This window comes from Littorina saxatilis, linkage group LG2, assembly GCF_037325665.1.
Source record: "Littorina saxatilis isolate snail1 linkage group LG2, US_GU_Lsax_2.0, whole genome shotgun sequence".
NCBI lineage: Eukaryota > Metazoa > Mollusca > Gastropoda > Littorinimorpha > Littorinidae > Littorina > Littorina saxatilis.
The window spans coordinates 7118947-7131312 of NC_090246.1; the positions used below are offsets into that span (position 1 = coordinate 7118947).

At 44.1% G+C, this 12366-nt stretch overlaps 2 protein-coding genes across 4 annotated transcripts in view; one reads left to right on the forward strand and one right to left on the reverse strand.

Moving 5' to 3' along the window:
• The window catches only part of LOC138958097 (ras-related protein Rab-37-like), a 299221-nt gene that overhangs the window by 233077 nt on the left and 53778 nt on the right, over positions 1–12366 (forward strand). The gene's annotated exons all lie outside the window — the stretch shown is intronic.
• LOC138958093 (ankyrin-3-like) overlaps positions 1–12366 on the reverse strand; it is a 31955-nt gene that overhangs the window by 15440 nt on the left and 4149 nt on the right. Inside the window, exon 1 of one of the 3 annotated variants that reach the window (XM_070329156.1) lies at positions 12165–12299. Coding sequence is in view for 2 of the 3 variants with exons in the window: in XM_070329154.1 (XP_070185255.1) it covers positions 12165–12351 (187 nt within the window). In the remaining variant the exon portion in view is untranslated. Of the gene's footprint in view, positions 1–12164; positions 12365–12366 lie in introns of those variants that run through there. The other 2 variants (XM_070329154.1, XM_070329153.1) reach the window with 2 other exon arrangements.

The following is a 12366-nucleotide window of genomic DNA, read 5'->3' on the forward strand; positions in this document are numbered from 1 at the left end:
AGAAAATCTGATGTGTGCAGTTCAGGTCAGGACGATGGGACTGCAACTTGACAGAGTACGCCCGATTCAAAGATGAACTCTCTGTACATGATGGCGTGATACTACGAGGACACCGACTGATCATTCCCGCAAGTCTCCAACGAAAAGTCGTTGAGATTGCGCATCAGTCTCATCAAGGGATAGTCAAAACCAAGAAACTGATCAGAGAAAAGGTCTGGTTTCCAGGAATCGACAAGATGGTAGAAGAAATCGTGAAGACATGCATCCCGTGTCAAGCATCCTACCCTGGCCCATCTGTCCGAGAGCCCGTCATTCCTACCCCTCTTCCCTCAGAACCATGGGTTTCCATAGCAATTGATTTTGCTGGTCCGTTCCCCACAGGTGATTACGTGATGGTTGTCACCGACGAGTACAGCAGATACCCTGAAGCAGAAATCATCACGTCCACATCTGCTGAAGTTGTCATCGCGAAGCTGGACGAGATCTTTGCGAGGCAAGGTTTTCCCCAAACCGTAAAATCAGACAACGGTGCTCCGTTCCAGGGACAAGTGTTCTCCAACTACGCGTCCATGTGTGGTTTTAAGCACCGGAAGGTGACTCCCCTGTGGCCAGAGGCGAACGGCCAAGCTGAACGCTTCATAGAAACATTAAAAGCCAACATTCGAGCTTCAGAAGCAGAAAATCTGAACTGGAAAAAGCAACTCCAAATCTTCCTCCGTCTGTACCGAGGGACACCACACAGTGCAACACAGGTCTCTCCCTTTGAGGCGCTACATGGCCGCAAGATGAATATTGGCCTTCCCAACCTTGCACCTGTCAACCCCACCCCTCTACATGCCCACAACAACGTCAGCAAGCAGAAGATGGCTTCTTATGCCAATATCCACCGTCACACAAGTCCGTCACAACTCCAACCTGGTGATCGGGTGCTGGTGAAGCAGAGAAAGAAGAACACTCTCACAACCCCCTTCCATCCCCGTCCCTACACCATAATCCATAAAAAGGGCAGCATGATCACTGCACAGCGTGGTGACAACTATCTCATCACCCGCAACTCGTCACATTTCAAGCAGGTCCAGCCTGGTCCCCTTGCTGAAGACGAGGATGAAGAAGAGGAGGAAGAAGACGCCCCGTCGTCCGTTGCTCCACCCTACACACCCTCCAGTGGACCACCGCAATATCTGCCATCTCCAGGAAGACGCCTGTCAACAACGCAGCCCGCTGCAGCAACGCCCTCGCCTGTCCGAGCTACACCATCGACAGCCGAGATGTCCGGCATTGCATCCAGGCCTGTCCGACAACGTCAAGCACCTACACACTTAAAAGACTATGACTTCACCTAGACATAATTTGCTGACGATCATTTTCATGTGCTGACAATCATTATTTTCATTCTTATTTTCATTCATTCTCACAACAGTCTGAGTATTGACATACATATGACGACACAAGTGGACAGTGAACAGTATATCGAGGGTTGCCTGCCTAAAGGCCGTAGCAAGGTTTTGTAGAATTTTACAGGGGAGCGAACTGAATGTTTACTCCTCTGTAACAAAACACACAGTTCATTCCTAATAACGAAATTATTATCACAAAATACACTATTCCTTCAGCTTTCTTTATTCAAGAAACACTTTATCGATTTGTACACTTGTATTTGCACAATATTCGTTTTTCTAAGGCATACACAAGATACGGTCCTAATGCAGACCACTGAACAGAAATTCACAGTAGATAGCGGGGGCCTTATCACCTTATCTCTTGTTCCCCTTCCCAGGCACGCCGAGAAACGGGTGTTTGTTTACAGGACGTGCCAGCGCTGCAGCCTTAATTTCACTTACAGCTAAAGAGGGGCAAAAGCTTGTGCATTGAGTGTCTGCAATAGGACCGTATCTGGATATAGGGTTTGGCCACTGCAATAAACGTCATGATATCGGTCAACTTTAAAACTGTAACTTGCCATACGGGCTTTGTGCAGAAAGATTTGCTAACAGACTTTTGTAAAAAGCAAATGCATGAACGCATTATATACAATAACGACCCTTAATCTGACCTGAGAGAACCCAACAAAACACATTGTCTGTGCAATAAAGCCGTATTTAGAAAATGCAAAAAGCATTTTTGATTACAAGAATAGTACAGGTTCACTGTAGTTAATCAGTTAGTAGGTAGTCCTGATCAGCTGTGGAGGGAGTAGTTGCTGACATCAGAACTAATACTAATACCAGTCAACAACATTTCATTCAATAAAATATCAACACGGAGAACAATAAACATTCATGCAAAACAACAAAGAAGTGCAACATACACATCATTCTTACATACTGTGATCTGCAGCAAGAAAAGAAATAACTATCAAGAAATAAAACAACTATCAAGGAAAAATACAAGTTCCTAAAACATATTTAATGAAAATGATGATGTGAGAGAACTGTTGCCAGCTTTGGGGGGATTCTTGAGTAGAAATTGTTGACTCAGTAATTCGAAGTTAAAAATGGAAAGGGAAATGAAAAAAATGACTTACTGAGTGACAACGGCAGCTACATGACGTGGTTTCATTATTGTCCTCTGCACCGAAAACACAACTCATAATCAATTTGTCTGCTTAACCTGTGTGAGGTTTCTTGTTAAACACCGTCTTGTCACACAGTATCCTGACAGTGAAACTGCACGACTTTGATGCTTGAGCTGTGTACGTGAACACCACAGTTTTCGGTTTACAGCACACAATAAAAGTTCCCACATGATTAAAGAGATTGTGTCAAACGATTCAAAATAACGAACGCTTGTCACGAATTCGAAACATTCCAAACCAAAGTAGACTTATTCTTTTACTTACTTAGACGTTTTGTTCTTTCTTTCAGACATCTAACACGATCATGTTCGTACATGACATGTAATTCATTTCTGTTGTCTGAGACAGTCGGATAATATACAACTCGGGCAATCGGAGAGTTCCATAAAACAAAGAGTACTTTTCTCTAGTCAGAGTCGGCGTCCTCTTCTTCAAGATCTGGTTCAGGAAGCTTGTCAGCTGCAGATGTGGAGGAAGGCAACGCTTTGTAGTAATCGTGGTGTTGCTCGGGAATGATGGCCGACTTGCAGAGAGAAAGCAGATCCCGTTTTTTGGCCTCTGAAATAGGCAGTTTAGATGAATAACGGGGGGCAATTGTTGTCTTTGTCAAGGATGACGTGCGCCCTCGTTTGCCGCTGGTTACCAACCTGAGGACCCTGTATTCCTCTTCATCGAAAGAGGTCTTGAGGTACAGCAGTTCCTCCTCTCCCTGGACGAACTGCAGGCACTTCACGGTCAGCCAATTGACCCTCTGACCATTGATGTCGGTCTTGGTGTTTCGCACTGTAGAACAAGCTAGTTGCTTGACGTCCAGGAAGTCGGTGTGCTTCAATGGAATGACAACATAGGGCTGTCCTCGCCTCGCCATACGCAAAATAATATCCCATCCACACGGTGTGTAGATGGGAGTGTGCTTTTTGGCAAAGGTGATTGCCGAATGCATACTGTCACACTCCATTTGCGTGTGGCCAGTTTCAAGGTATTTGTGTCGGATGACCTTGATGTTGCTGATGTTGTTCACAGCATGTACCATTGCAGCTGCCAGGTATTGGTTGCGATTCTGCCCAGAACAACAGTCGGAGAAAATTGTGACTTCCTCAACACTTTTAGGAAGAGAAGACAGGTAGATGTAGAGGCACGTAGCAATTTCACAAGAACCTCTCTTCCCTTCCGACTCATCCCACGTAAAACAGGTCCCCTTCTTGTCTGCCAGTGAATACACGGTGAAATTGTACACTGACAGTTTCCTCTTGTAATACAATTGGCTTACAAGACCACACGGCGCCTGTAATACGGCTTGCAAGTCGATGGTGACAACATGTTTGCTAGGGTTAGCTGTTGCTTCTCTTTTGTCTCCGTCTTTCTCGTCTCTGGCCCTGTTCTTCTTGTCAATGTGTTCCTTAAACCGCTGCTTCTCTTCGTCTGATGCAGTGCCCTGTTTGAGTTTGCTGTCATGTATGACGCAAATGGCACACTGATCTTTCTTGGGGGTATGGAAAGAGTAGTTAAAGTTTTCATTAAAGATTTGTCGATATTTTTTCTGTGACACAGGCCGTTGTTCTTGTTGTTGACACCTCTCCAGGTATAAGTCGTACATTTTCTTGATGGTCAGGTTTGATGGTAGGTACATTCTCTGTGTGTCCTTTCTGGTGTAATGGGACTCCACCACAGGAAAAGAAGAAATGTGTTCTGTTGCTTGGTTAACAGACTCCTCGCTGAATTTGTTGTGAGGAGGAGCTTTTCCCCGCCGTCCTGTTGCACAGAAAACACCACCGCTAGTGTTTTCCAGGGCATGGTCGACATACGTTTCTCCTTTGGCTAATGTGGAGAGGAAGAACTTCTTACACACCCTGTGGACTGTTCCCTCGACTGTAAACGTGAAGACACAGCACACTTGACGTTTTTTCTGAGAAGGCTGGTTGTCTTCACCTAAAATGGTTACTGTCTTCTTCTGCTTTACATTCGTACAAACGAAGTCCTTTTGTCGCTCGTACGTTCCCAGTGCATAGAATGTCTGAAACAATTCTAAGCGTTGGTCCGATGACATTTTCTGGGTACACCTGTACCTGCACTTCGAGCAATCAACAGGTCCCATTGTTTTGGCTGGAACTGTACTGCCATTTTGAGAAATGTACTCTTTACCTTCCAGGTGCAAAACTTTTCTTACATTCTTTTTCCATTTTTCTGGTTCTGCTTCCCTTTTCCTCACAATTCTTTTATTTGGAGGTGTGTTATACGATCCCTGTTTTCTGGGAGTGATTGGGGCAGTGTCTACAGGCGCTAGTGGACGGGAGTCTTGGTCAGGTGCAGAAGGAGTCACTGGACGGGAGTCTTGGTCAGGTGCGGAGGGATTCACTGGATGGGCGTCTTGGTCAGGTGTGGAGGAAGTCACTGGACGGGAATCTAGGTCAGGTGCGGAGGGATTCACTGGATGGGCGTCTTGGTCAGGTGTGGAGGAAGTCACTGGACGGGAGTCTTGGTCAGGTGCGGAGGGATTCACTGGATGGGCGTCTTGGTCAGGTGTGGAGGAAGTCAATGGACGGGAGTGTTGGTCAGGTGCGGAGGGATTCACTGGATGGGCGTCTTGGTCAGGTGTGGAGGAAGTCACTGGACGGGAGTCTTGGTCAGGTGCGTAGGAAGTCACTGGACGGGAGTCTTGGTCAGGTGTGGAGGAAGTCACTGGACGGGAGTCTTGGTCAGGTGCGGAAGGAGTCACTGGATGGGCGTCTTGGTCAGGTGCGGAGGGGTTCACTGGATGGCTGTCCTGATCAGCTGTGGAGGGATTCACTGGATGGGCGTCTTGGTCAGCTGTGGAGGGGTTCACTGGATGACTGTCCTGATCAGCTGTGGAGGGGTTCACTGGATGACTGTCCTGATCAGCTGTGGAGGGGTTCACTGGATGACTGTCCTGATCAGCTGTGGAGGGGTTCACTGGATGACTGTCCTGATCAGCTGTGGAGGGGTTCACTGGATGACTGTCCTGATCAGCTGTGGAGGGGTTCACTGGATGGCTGTCCTGATCAGCTGTGGAGGGGTTCACTGGATGACTGTCCTGATCAGCTGTGGAGGGGTTCACTGGATGGCTGTCCTGATCAGCTGTGGAGGGATTCACTGGATGGCTGTCCTGATCAGCTGTGGAGGGAGTAGTTGCTAACTTTGCAGTGACTTTCCCTGATCTGTAACGTACATGGCAGGCATCATAGTGGGTCGGCTCGTGGGCGACAAAGGCCAATGTGATGGATGTGTCATCGCTGTTTCCAGTTGTTGGAAGCACGTCTATGACAGGTGTGAAGGGATCACTGGAGTAGATTCTGACCACCCTTTCGGACCAATCAGCAAGTGCTTGAGGTAACAGATCTGCAGCGTCATTGCTCCATTTACCTGGACTGCGCAGTTCCTGGACATTGAAGAAGTATCGCAGGAAGCGCTCATTTTCGTCTTCTGTACTGTAGTTTGCTATGAAATTTATGTAGGTTCCGAAGTTGTCACTCAGCTGATTGCACAAGCAGGTTCTAAGTTCCAAATGCGTGATATCTTCAAAGTGTTCAACTGCAGCGTTAAAGAAACAGTTCCCATCTGGAGCAATCTCTTGCCTCTGCAGTCCGTTGGCACACAAAAGATTGTCTAGTCTACTTTTGTGAGTTTTTTTGGCTTTCAGAAAGTGATCATGAGTTTTTTTACTTGCATCCCCAGCTTGTGCCATCTCTATGTCAATAACTGGTGATGTCATTTTCTTGTGGAGTTTACGAAGTCGCTTACCTCGTGGTTCATGCAAGTGGTTTTCTTGTTCATCAGACCATTCAGTTTCATCTGAAGGCAGATATGTTGGGTCCATGAGTGTGGAATCGTTGTTAGGACCTGTCTTCAAAATAAGGGGCTCTTCGTCGGATGAGTTGAACAACCCATGACCTCGAACTTGCTTTGTAATGAGGGGTTCCTCATCAGATGAATCAAAACCAGGCTGCGTCACTTTCGTGATGAGAGGCTCCTCGTCTGATGAATTGAACGCCCCTGTTGTATCCATTTGAGACGTGAAAGACGTCGCAAGTTGTAGGTACACGCTGTTGCTTTCGTCATCTGACTCCATGATGTAGGTCCTGCAAAATGTCACATAATTATGACAGGGCTAGTACATGGCTATACAGACTGTGGATGGTATTAACATTGTTTTTCACTATTCTTGGTTAAGTTTTAGGTGTGTGTGTGTGTGTGTGTTAAAAAGGGAAATACACAGATATTTATTATGGAATTTAATCATGCAAAAGTCAACACACACACACACACACACACACACACACACACACACACACACACACACACACACACAGACACACTATATCACTCACACTCACACACACAAATAAAAGTATCAATTAATAGAAAACATTACAAGTAACTTACCTCTCATGTGGCGGTTTCAAACACTTCGCAGAAAGAAAGCCGAAGAAGACTGAATTGACTGCAGTTTTACTAAAACAGCTTCCCACGGTGGAGTGTCTGGATGTGAGTGAAACAATGCAGCTTCCCATCTCCAATGTTTATCTCATGGTTCCGTTATCTGGAAGGTGATGCACCTGCCTAAGGGGTACGGTTAGTGTTCCCACAGGATGTCGTTTATCAGCTGTAGTGAAGTGTCAGGAAGCAAATTCAACGGGTGTGTGGCCTCAGTTAATTGGATTTTTAAGCATCGGTCTAGTAAGTTGTTCCGCTAACGCAGAAACTTATGAGAATGTAAAACATTATCACTATCCTTACGAGCATTTTACTTTTTACAGCTGATAGTTTGAAATGTTCACAATCATATTGGCTCATGTCTTCTTTGAATCGCTATAAACATTGCAAACACACACATGTTTGTTTAGGAAGTGTGAAAGGAATCTCAAAATCGACAGCGAAACTAAAACAAACAACTACAACAACAATAAAACAACAAGTGACACATGAATTAATTCAGTCTAAAAGTCAGTATGCATATGCACATGTATTTACACTGCAACTAATCTCTTATTATTTTATTGAATACAGTCGTTGTTATGAAACAACAGCTAAGTATGGGATGATTTTTCAGATCATGCCACAAAATAAGGTTGTTTTGTTTGTGCAGGCTGACCAAAGTTTGGTTTGAATTGGGCCGTACAAAAACGTGCAATCATTAAACCCGCACAAATCACCGAGTGTTAGGGGATTTGCATCTGTAAAATAACCTTAATTTGAGCTACGGCCGTTTGGCAGGCTTCCCGTTGCAGAGAGTGAGTGTATGGCGATCGCCCGCCTAAGCGCCGCATTTGGAGATACGGTCTTTAGGCAGGCAGGTCAGCGCCAGGCAGTTATCACTCATACCACTTAACTCGGAATGAGTTCTTTCCGCAGTCAACAATTCCCTTACTTTGTAATACCTGTTTTAAGTTCTCTTAATTACTGAGCTAATTAAGCGGCGGAAATAAAAATTAACAACACACAATTGATCTTACATTCAAGCTCGTTCTGATAATGTAAAAAAAAAAAAATCCCCACAAATTGAATTACGGCATTCATACACACAAGCACATGCAAACACACTGTAGAAGTTCCTGAAGTTTTATTCTCTGGACATTTGCGTTAAAGTTTTCAAGACAAAAACGTGTTTAGCCTGTGGACAATTTCTACCGTAGAGAAAAAGAAAGAACTGTAATTTCACAAGAACAATATTTTTGAAACAAAAAGCTTTATAAGAACAATGTTATTATTTTCTGAAAACTGTTACGTGTTACCTAAATTTCCGAAGACTCCTGTCAAGTGTTGGCTCAGACAAAAACAGAGTTAGAAAATTTGTGTTGTGTCCATGACCCTATTATTACGATCGTATTCCGATCCATGTTTTATACATACTATTTAGTATATTGCACCCTGGGAGTGTTGGCACTTCCACCCAGCACTCAACCGCCATTCACAACCATGTGCCAAACCTGAATAAATACTACTAGCAGAACACACGAGCTGTGTTGACTCCCTGTTACCACTGATAGCGGAAGAATGCAAGATATGACAGTGGGCACAGTGGTTAGGGCGCGTGCCTATCACGATGAGTCCACCTAAATTAAACTTGGCCAAACAATTATTGCAACAAATTTCAAACCCAAATTAAAGCATTAATCCCCGTGTCATTTCATTAAAACTGTGCCAGTTAAGACCGTTCACTTAACCTCCAGGATCACCTTTTTGATTAAATATTTCTTTTACAGGGATCACGTGACCGCCCCTCAAGTAAGGGTACCCTCAAAATCGACCAGACAAAAACGAATGAGCCGAATGAAAAATTGTCAAGAAATCACAATAGGCAAAACTTTGCAACTTTGACATACAAGAAGAAAGTCAAACCAATTATCTACCCTGAATAGATTGTTGGCTCACGTAAGTGTAGCCTATGCGATGGTAAACTTTGTCTGTCTGTGCGTGCGTGCGTGCGTATGTATGTGTGTATGTCTGTGGTAGAAACTTTAACATTTTTGGCTAAACACCGAAATACTCATTTCACGTGGTTAATTTTCAAGCACCATCTTCAAATTATTGAAGCAATGATCAACATTGTGTCGGCATGTGTGTAGTTAAAGCGTGTATCCAAAGAAAACGGGTGGTGGGGGGTTTTGAAGGGGTACAAGCAGTTGACTGGTTTGTGTCGTGTTTGGCATGTAGACGGCAGGTCAGGTGTCAAGATCAGGTCAGGGGTCGCGCGAAGGATTGTGGTCCAGTTCTCACCTCGCCGATTCGCCGGGGAAGACGATTTCATGTTGTTCGGTTTCTAAGCTCCAGAAAAGTAAATAAAGAAGATACCAAAGGGAGATTTCCTACAATTTGATCTGCACAGCGTGTTTCCAATGTCCACGCGAGGAAGAGCTGTCGAAAGCGCGGCAGTCAGTGTCGATCTTGCAGCCGTATCCCGGTAAGTTCAGAGACAGATCTAGTGTCTCCCACTCTGATAACGTGTCACCTACTGTTAATCCGTTTTGTTTTAATTTCTTTTTATTTCAGCAGACACGGATGTCAAACACAGTGCTAGGCAGTCACCTCTAGTGAAATGAGTTGATCTAAAGTGCCTGTAATGTTTGGATGTCTTTGCTCGTGGTTCGATTTATGTGAATTTCAAGACTTGCAGTAGAGTCTCAAGTTAAGTTTACTCTGCCCGAAAAAAACTGTCCACCATTTACTTGAACATGCAGATATAAGGAAACGGAATGAATCTGTTCTCAAAGTCAAAATGATCACGATTTTTTCCTCAGATTCAAAACATGCACTGTCATGGTTTTGTCTGTACAATTTAGTAAGTCTTAAGTACTTTGCAACAACTTCCTTGAACGTGAAAGACAGTTTTTGAATGCTAGATCTGTATCGCGTTTCATTCCAGACTCGATCCTCTCTTTGATTGTAGATCTACTGTTTGCTGTTTACGCACTATCATATGATTCGCTATGTAACGTTTGGTAAGCTTACCTTGCAACAGCTTTCTTGTCTTTGTTGGCATTTCTGGCTGTGTTGACCGTCAGAATTATTTTAAGAACCAGGCTGCTGCAGTCGACATGTTTCGCATATTGTAGGGTTACCATGCTGCATAGGTAAAGTGGCTTGTATAACCTGACTATTCTGTTTCAAAACACTGTTTATATTTGTGTAGGTTGTAGTCATCATAACTAATCGCATTTTGCCATTTGTTTCAGAAAGGAGGTTAACCTACAACAAGATCGACGCTATGTCAGATATATGCCTCAGCCACATGAAGACTTCCGAATTTAGATCTACTCGGCATGGTGACAAGTCTTGATGAAAAGTATAGGACTGAGGACAGCAGTGGAAAAAGTGCCCACATGGCAGGTACCTAACCTATTACCCTAGTCATTTTATCTGTTTGCCTTCTTTTGAAAATTATACATGGAGTTGATATGATGCGTTAGTTTTAACTGTGTGTGTGTGTGCGTGTGTGTGTGTGTGTGTGTGTGTGTTTGTGTGTGTGTGTGTTACGGAGTGAGTGAGTTTGTGTTATGTTACTGTTTGTTGATTTCTTACGGGAGCCTTGAAGGCTTCGCCTCTTGTTTTGTTTTGCTACCTTTAGTATTTTGCGTGCTATGCTATTCTTACTGATGCAGATGTCGATCGCAAGAGCTGTCAAAAAAGGGACTTGTTTGTGTCATTTTTACATAGAGGGGGGAATCGAGACGAGGGTCGTGGTGTATGTGTGTGTGTGTGTGTGTGTGTGTGTGTGTGTGTGTGTATCTGTGTGTGTGAGTGTGTCTGTGTGTCTGTCTGTCTGTCTGTCTGTGTGTGTGTGTGTAGAGCGATTCAGACTAAACTACTGGGCCGATCTTTATGAAATTTGACATGAGAGTTCCTGGGTATGATATCCCCGGATATTTTTTTCATTTTTTCGATAAATACCTTTGATGACGTCATATCCGGCTTTTTGTAAAAGTTGAGGCGACACTGTCACACCCTCATTTTTCAATTAAATTGATTGAAATTTTGGCAAAGCAATCTTCGACGAAGGCCGGGGTTTGGTATTGCATTTCAGCTTGGTGGCTTAAAAACTAATGAGTGAGTTTGGTCATTAAAAATCGGAAACTTGTAATTAAAATTATTTTTTTATTAAACGATCCAAAAACAATTTCATCTTATTCTTCGTCATATTCTGATTCCAAAAACATATACATATGTTATATTTGGATTAAAAACAATCTCTGAAAATTAAAAATATAAAAATTATGATCAAAATTAAATTTCCGAAATCGATTCAAAAACTATTTCATCTTATTCCTTGTCGATTCCTGATTCCAAAAACATATAGATATGATATGTTTGGATTAAAAACACGCTCAGAAAGTTAAAACGAAGAGAGCTACAGTAAAGCGTGCTATGAAGCACAGCGCAACCGCTGCCGCGCCAAACAGGCTCGTCACTTTCACTGCCTTTTGCACTAGCGGCGGACTACGTTCAGTTTCATTCTGTGAGTTCCACAGCTTGACTAAATGTAGTAATTTCGCCTTACGCGACTGACAAAAAAAGTTTGCACTTTAGCAATGATTTGGTGGATTGCTTTGAAATTGTCGGAATATTTTACCAACATACTAAAGATACTTCGAGCGAAATTATCAGTCGACGTTCTAGGAACGTGTCAACCATCATGTGTGTGTGTGTGTGTGTGTGTACGTGTGTGTGTGCGTGCGTGTGTGTGTGTGTGTGTGTGTGTGTGTGTGTGTGTGTGTGTGTGTGTTCGTGCGTATGTGTGTGTTCGTGCGTATATATATGTGTGTGTGTGTGTGTGTGTGTGTGTGTGTGTTCGTGCGTATGTGTGTGTTCGTGCGTATATATATGTGTGTGTGTGTGTGTGTGTGTGTGTGTGTTTGAGTATGTGTGTGTGTGTGTGTGTGTGTAGTATGTGTGTGTGTGTGTGTGTGTGTGTTTGAGTATGTATGTGTGTGTGAGTGTGTGTGTGTATGAGTGTGTGTGTACGAGTGTGTGTGTCTTTGTGTGCGTGCATGCGTTCGTGCGTGCGCGCGCGCCTGCCTGCCTGCCTGCCTGCCTGTCTGTCTGTCTGTCTGTGTGTCTATGAATATGAACCCACCTCCTTGATGAGCAGCTTGGCACAGCGCCCCTTCACTATAGTCCCTGTAACCCACATCCACGGCCTTACTGTCGTCATCACCCACCACGCCAGTGACGTCACCTGGTATCACGTCATCGCTAGGTCGCAAACGGGGATGGTGAGAGATGCGTGATTGACCCAAGGCATCGTCTGCGGACGGCTCCATCGTGCCTGAAAGCCT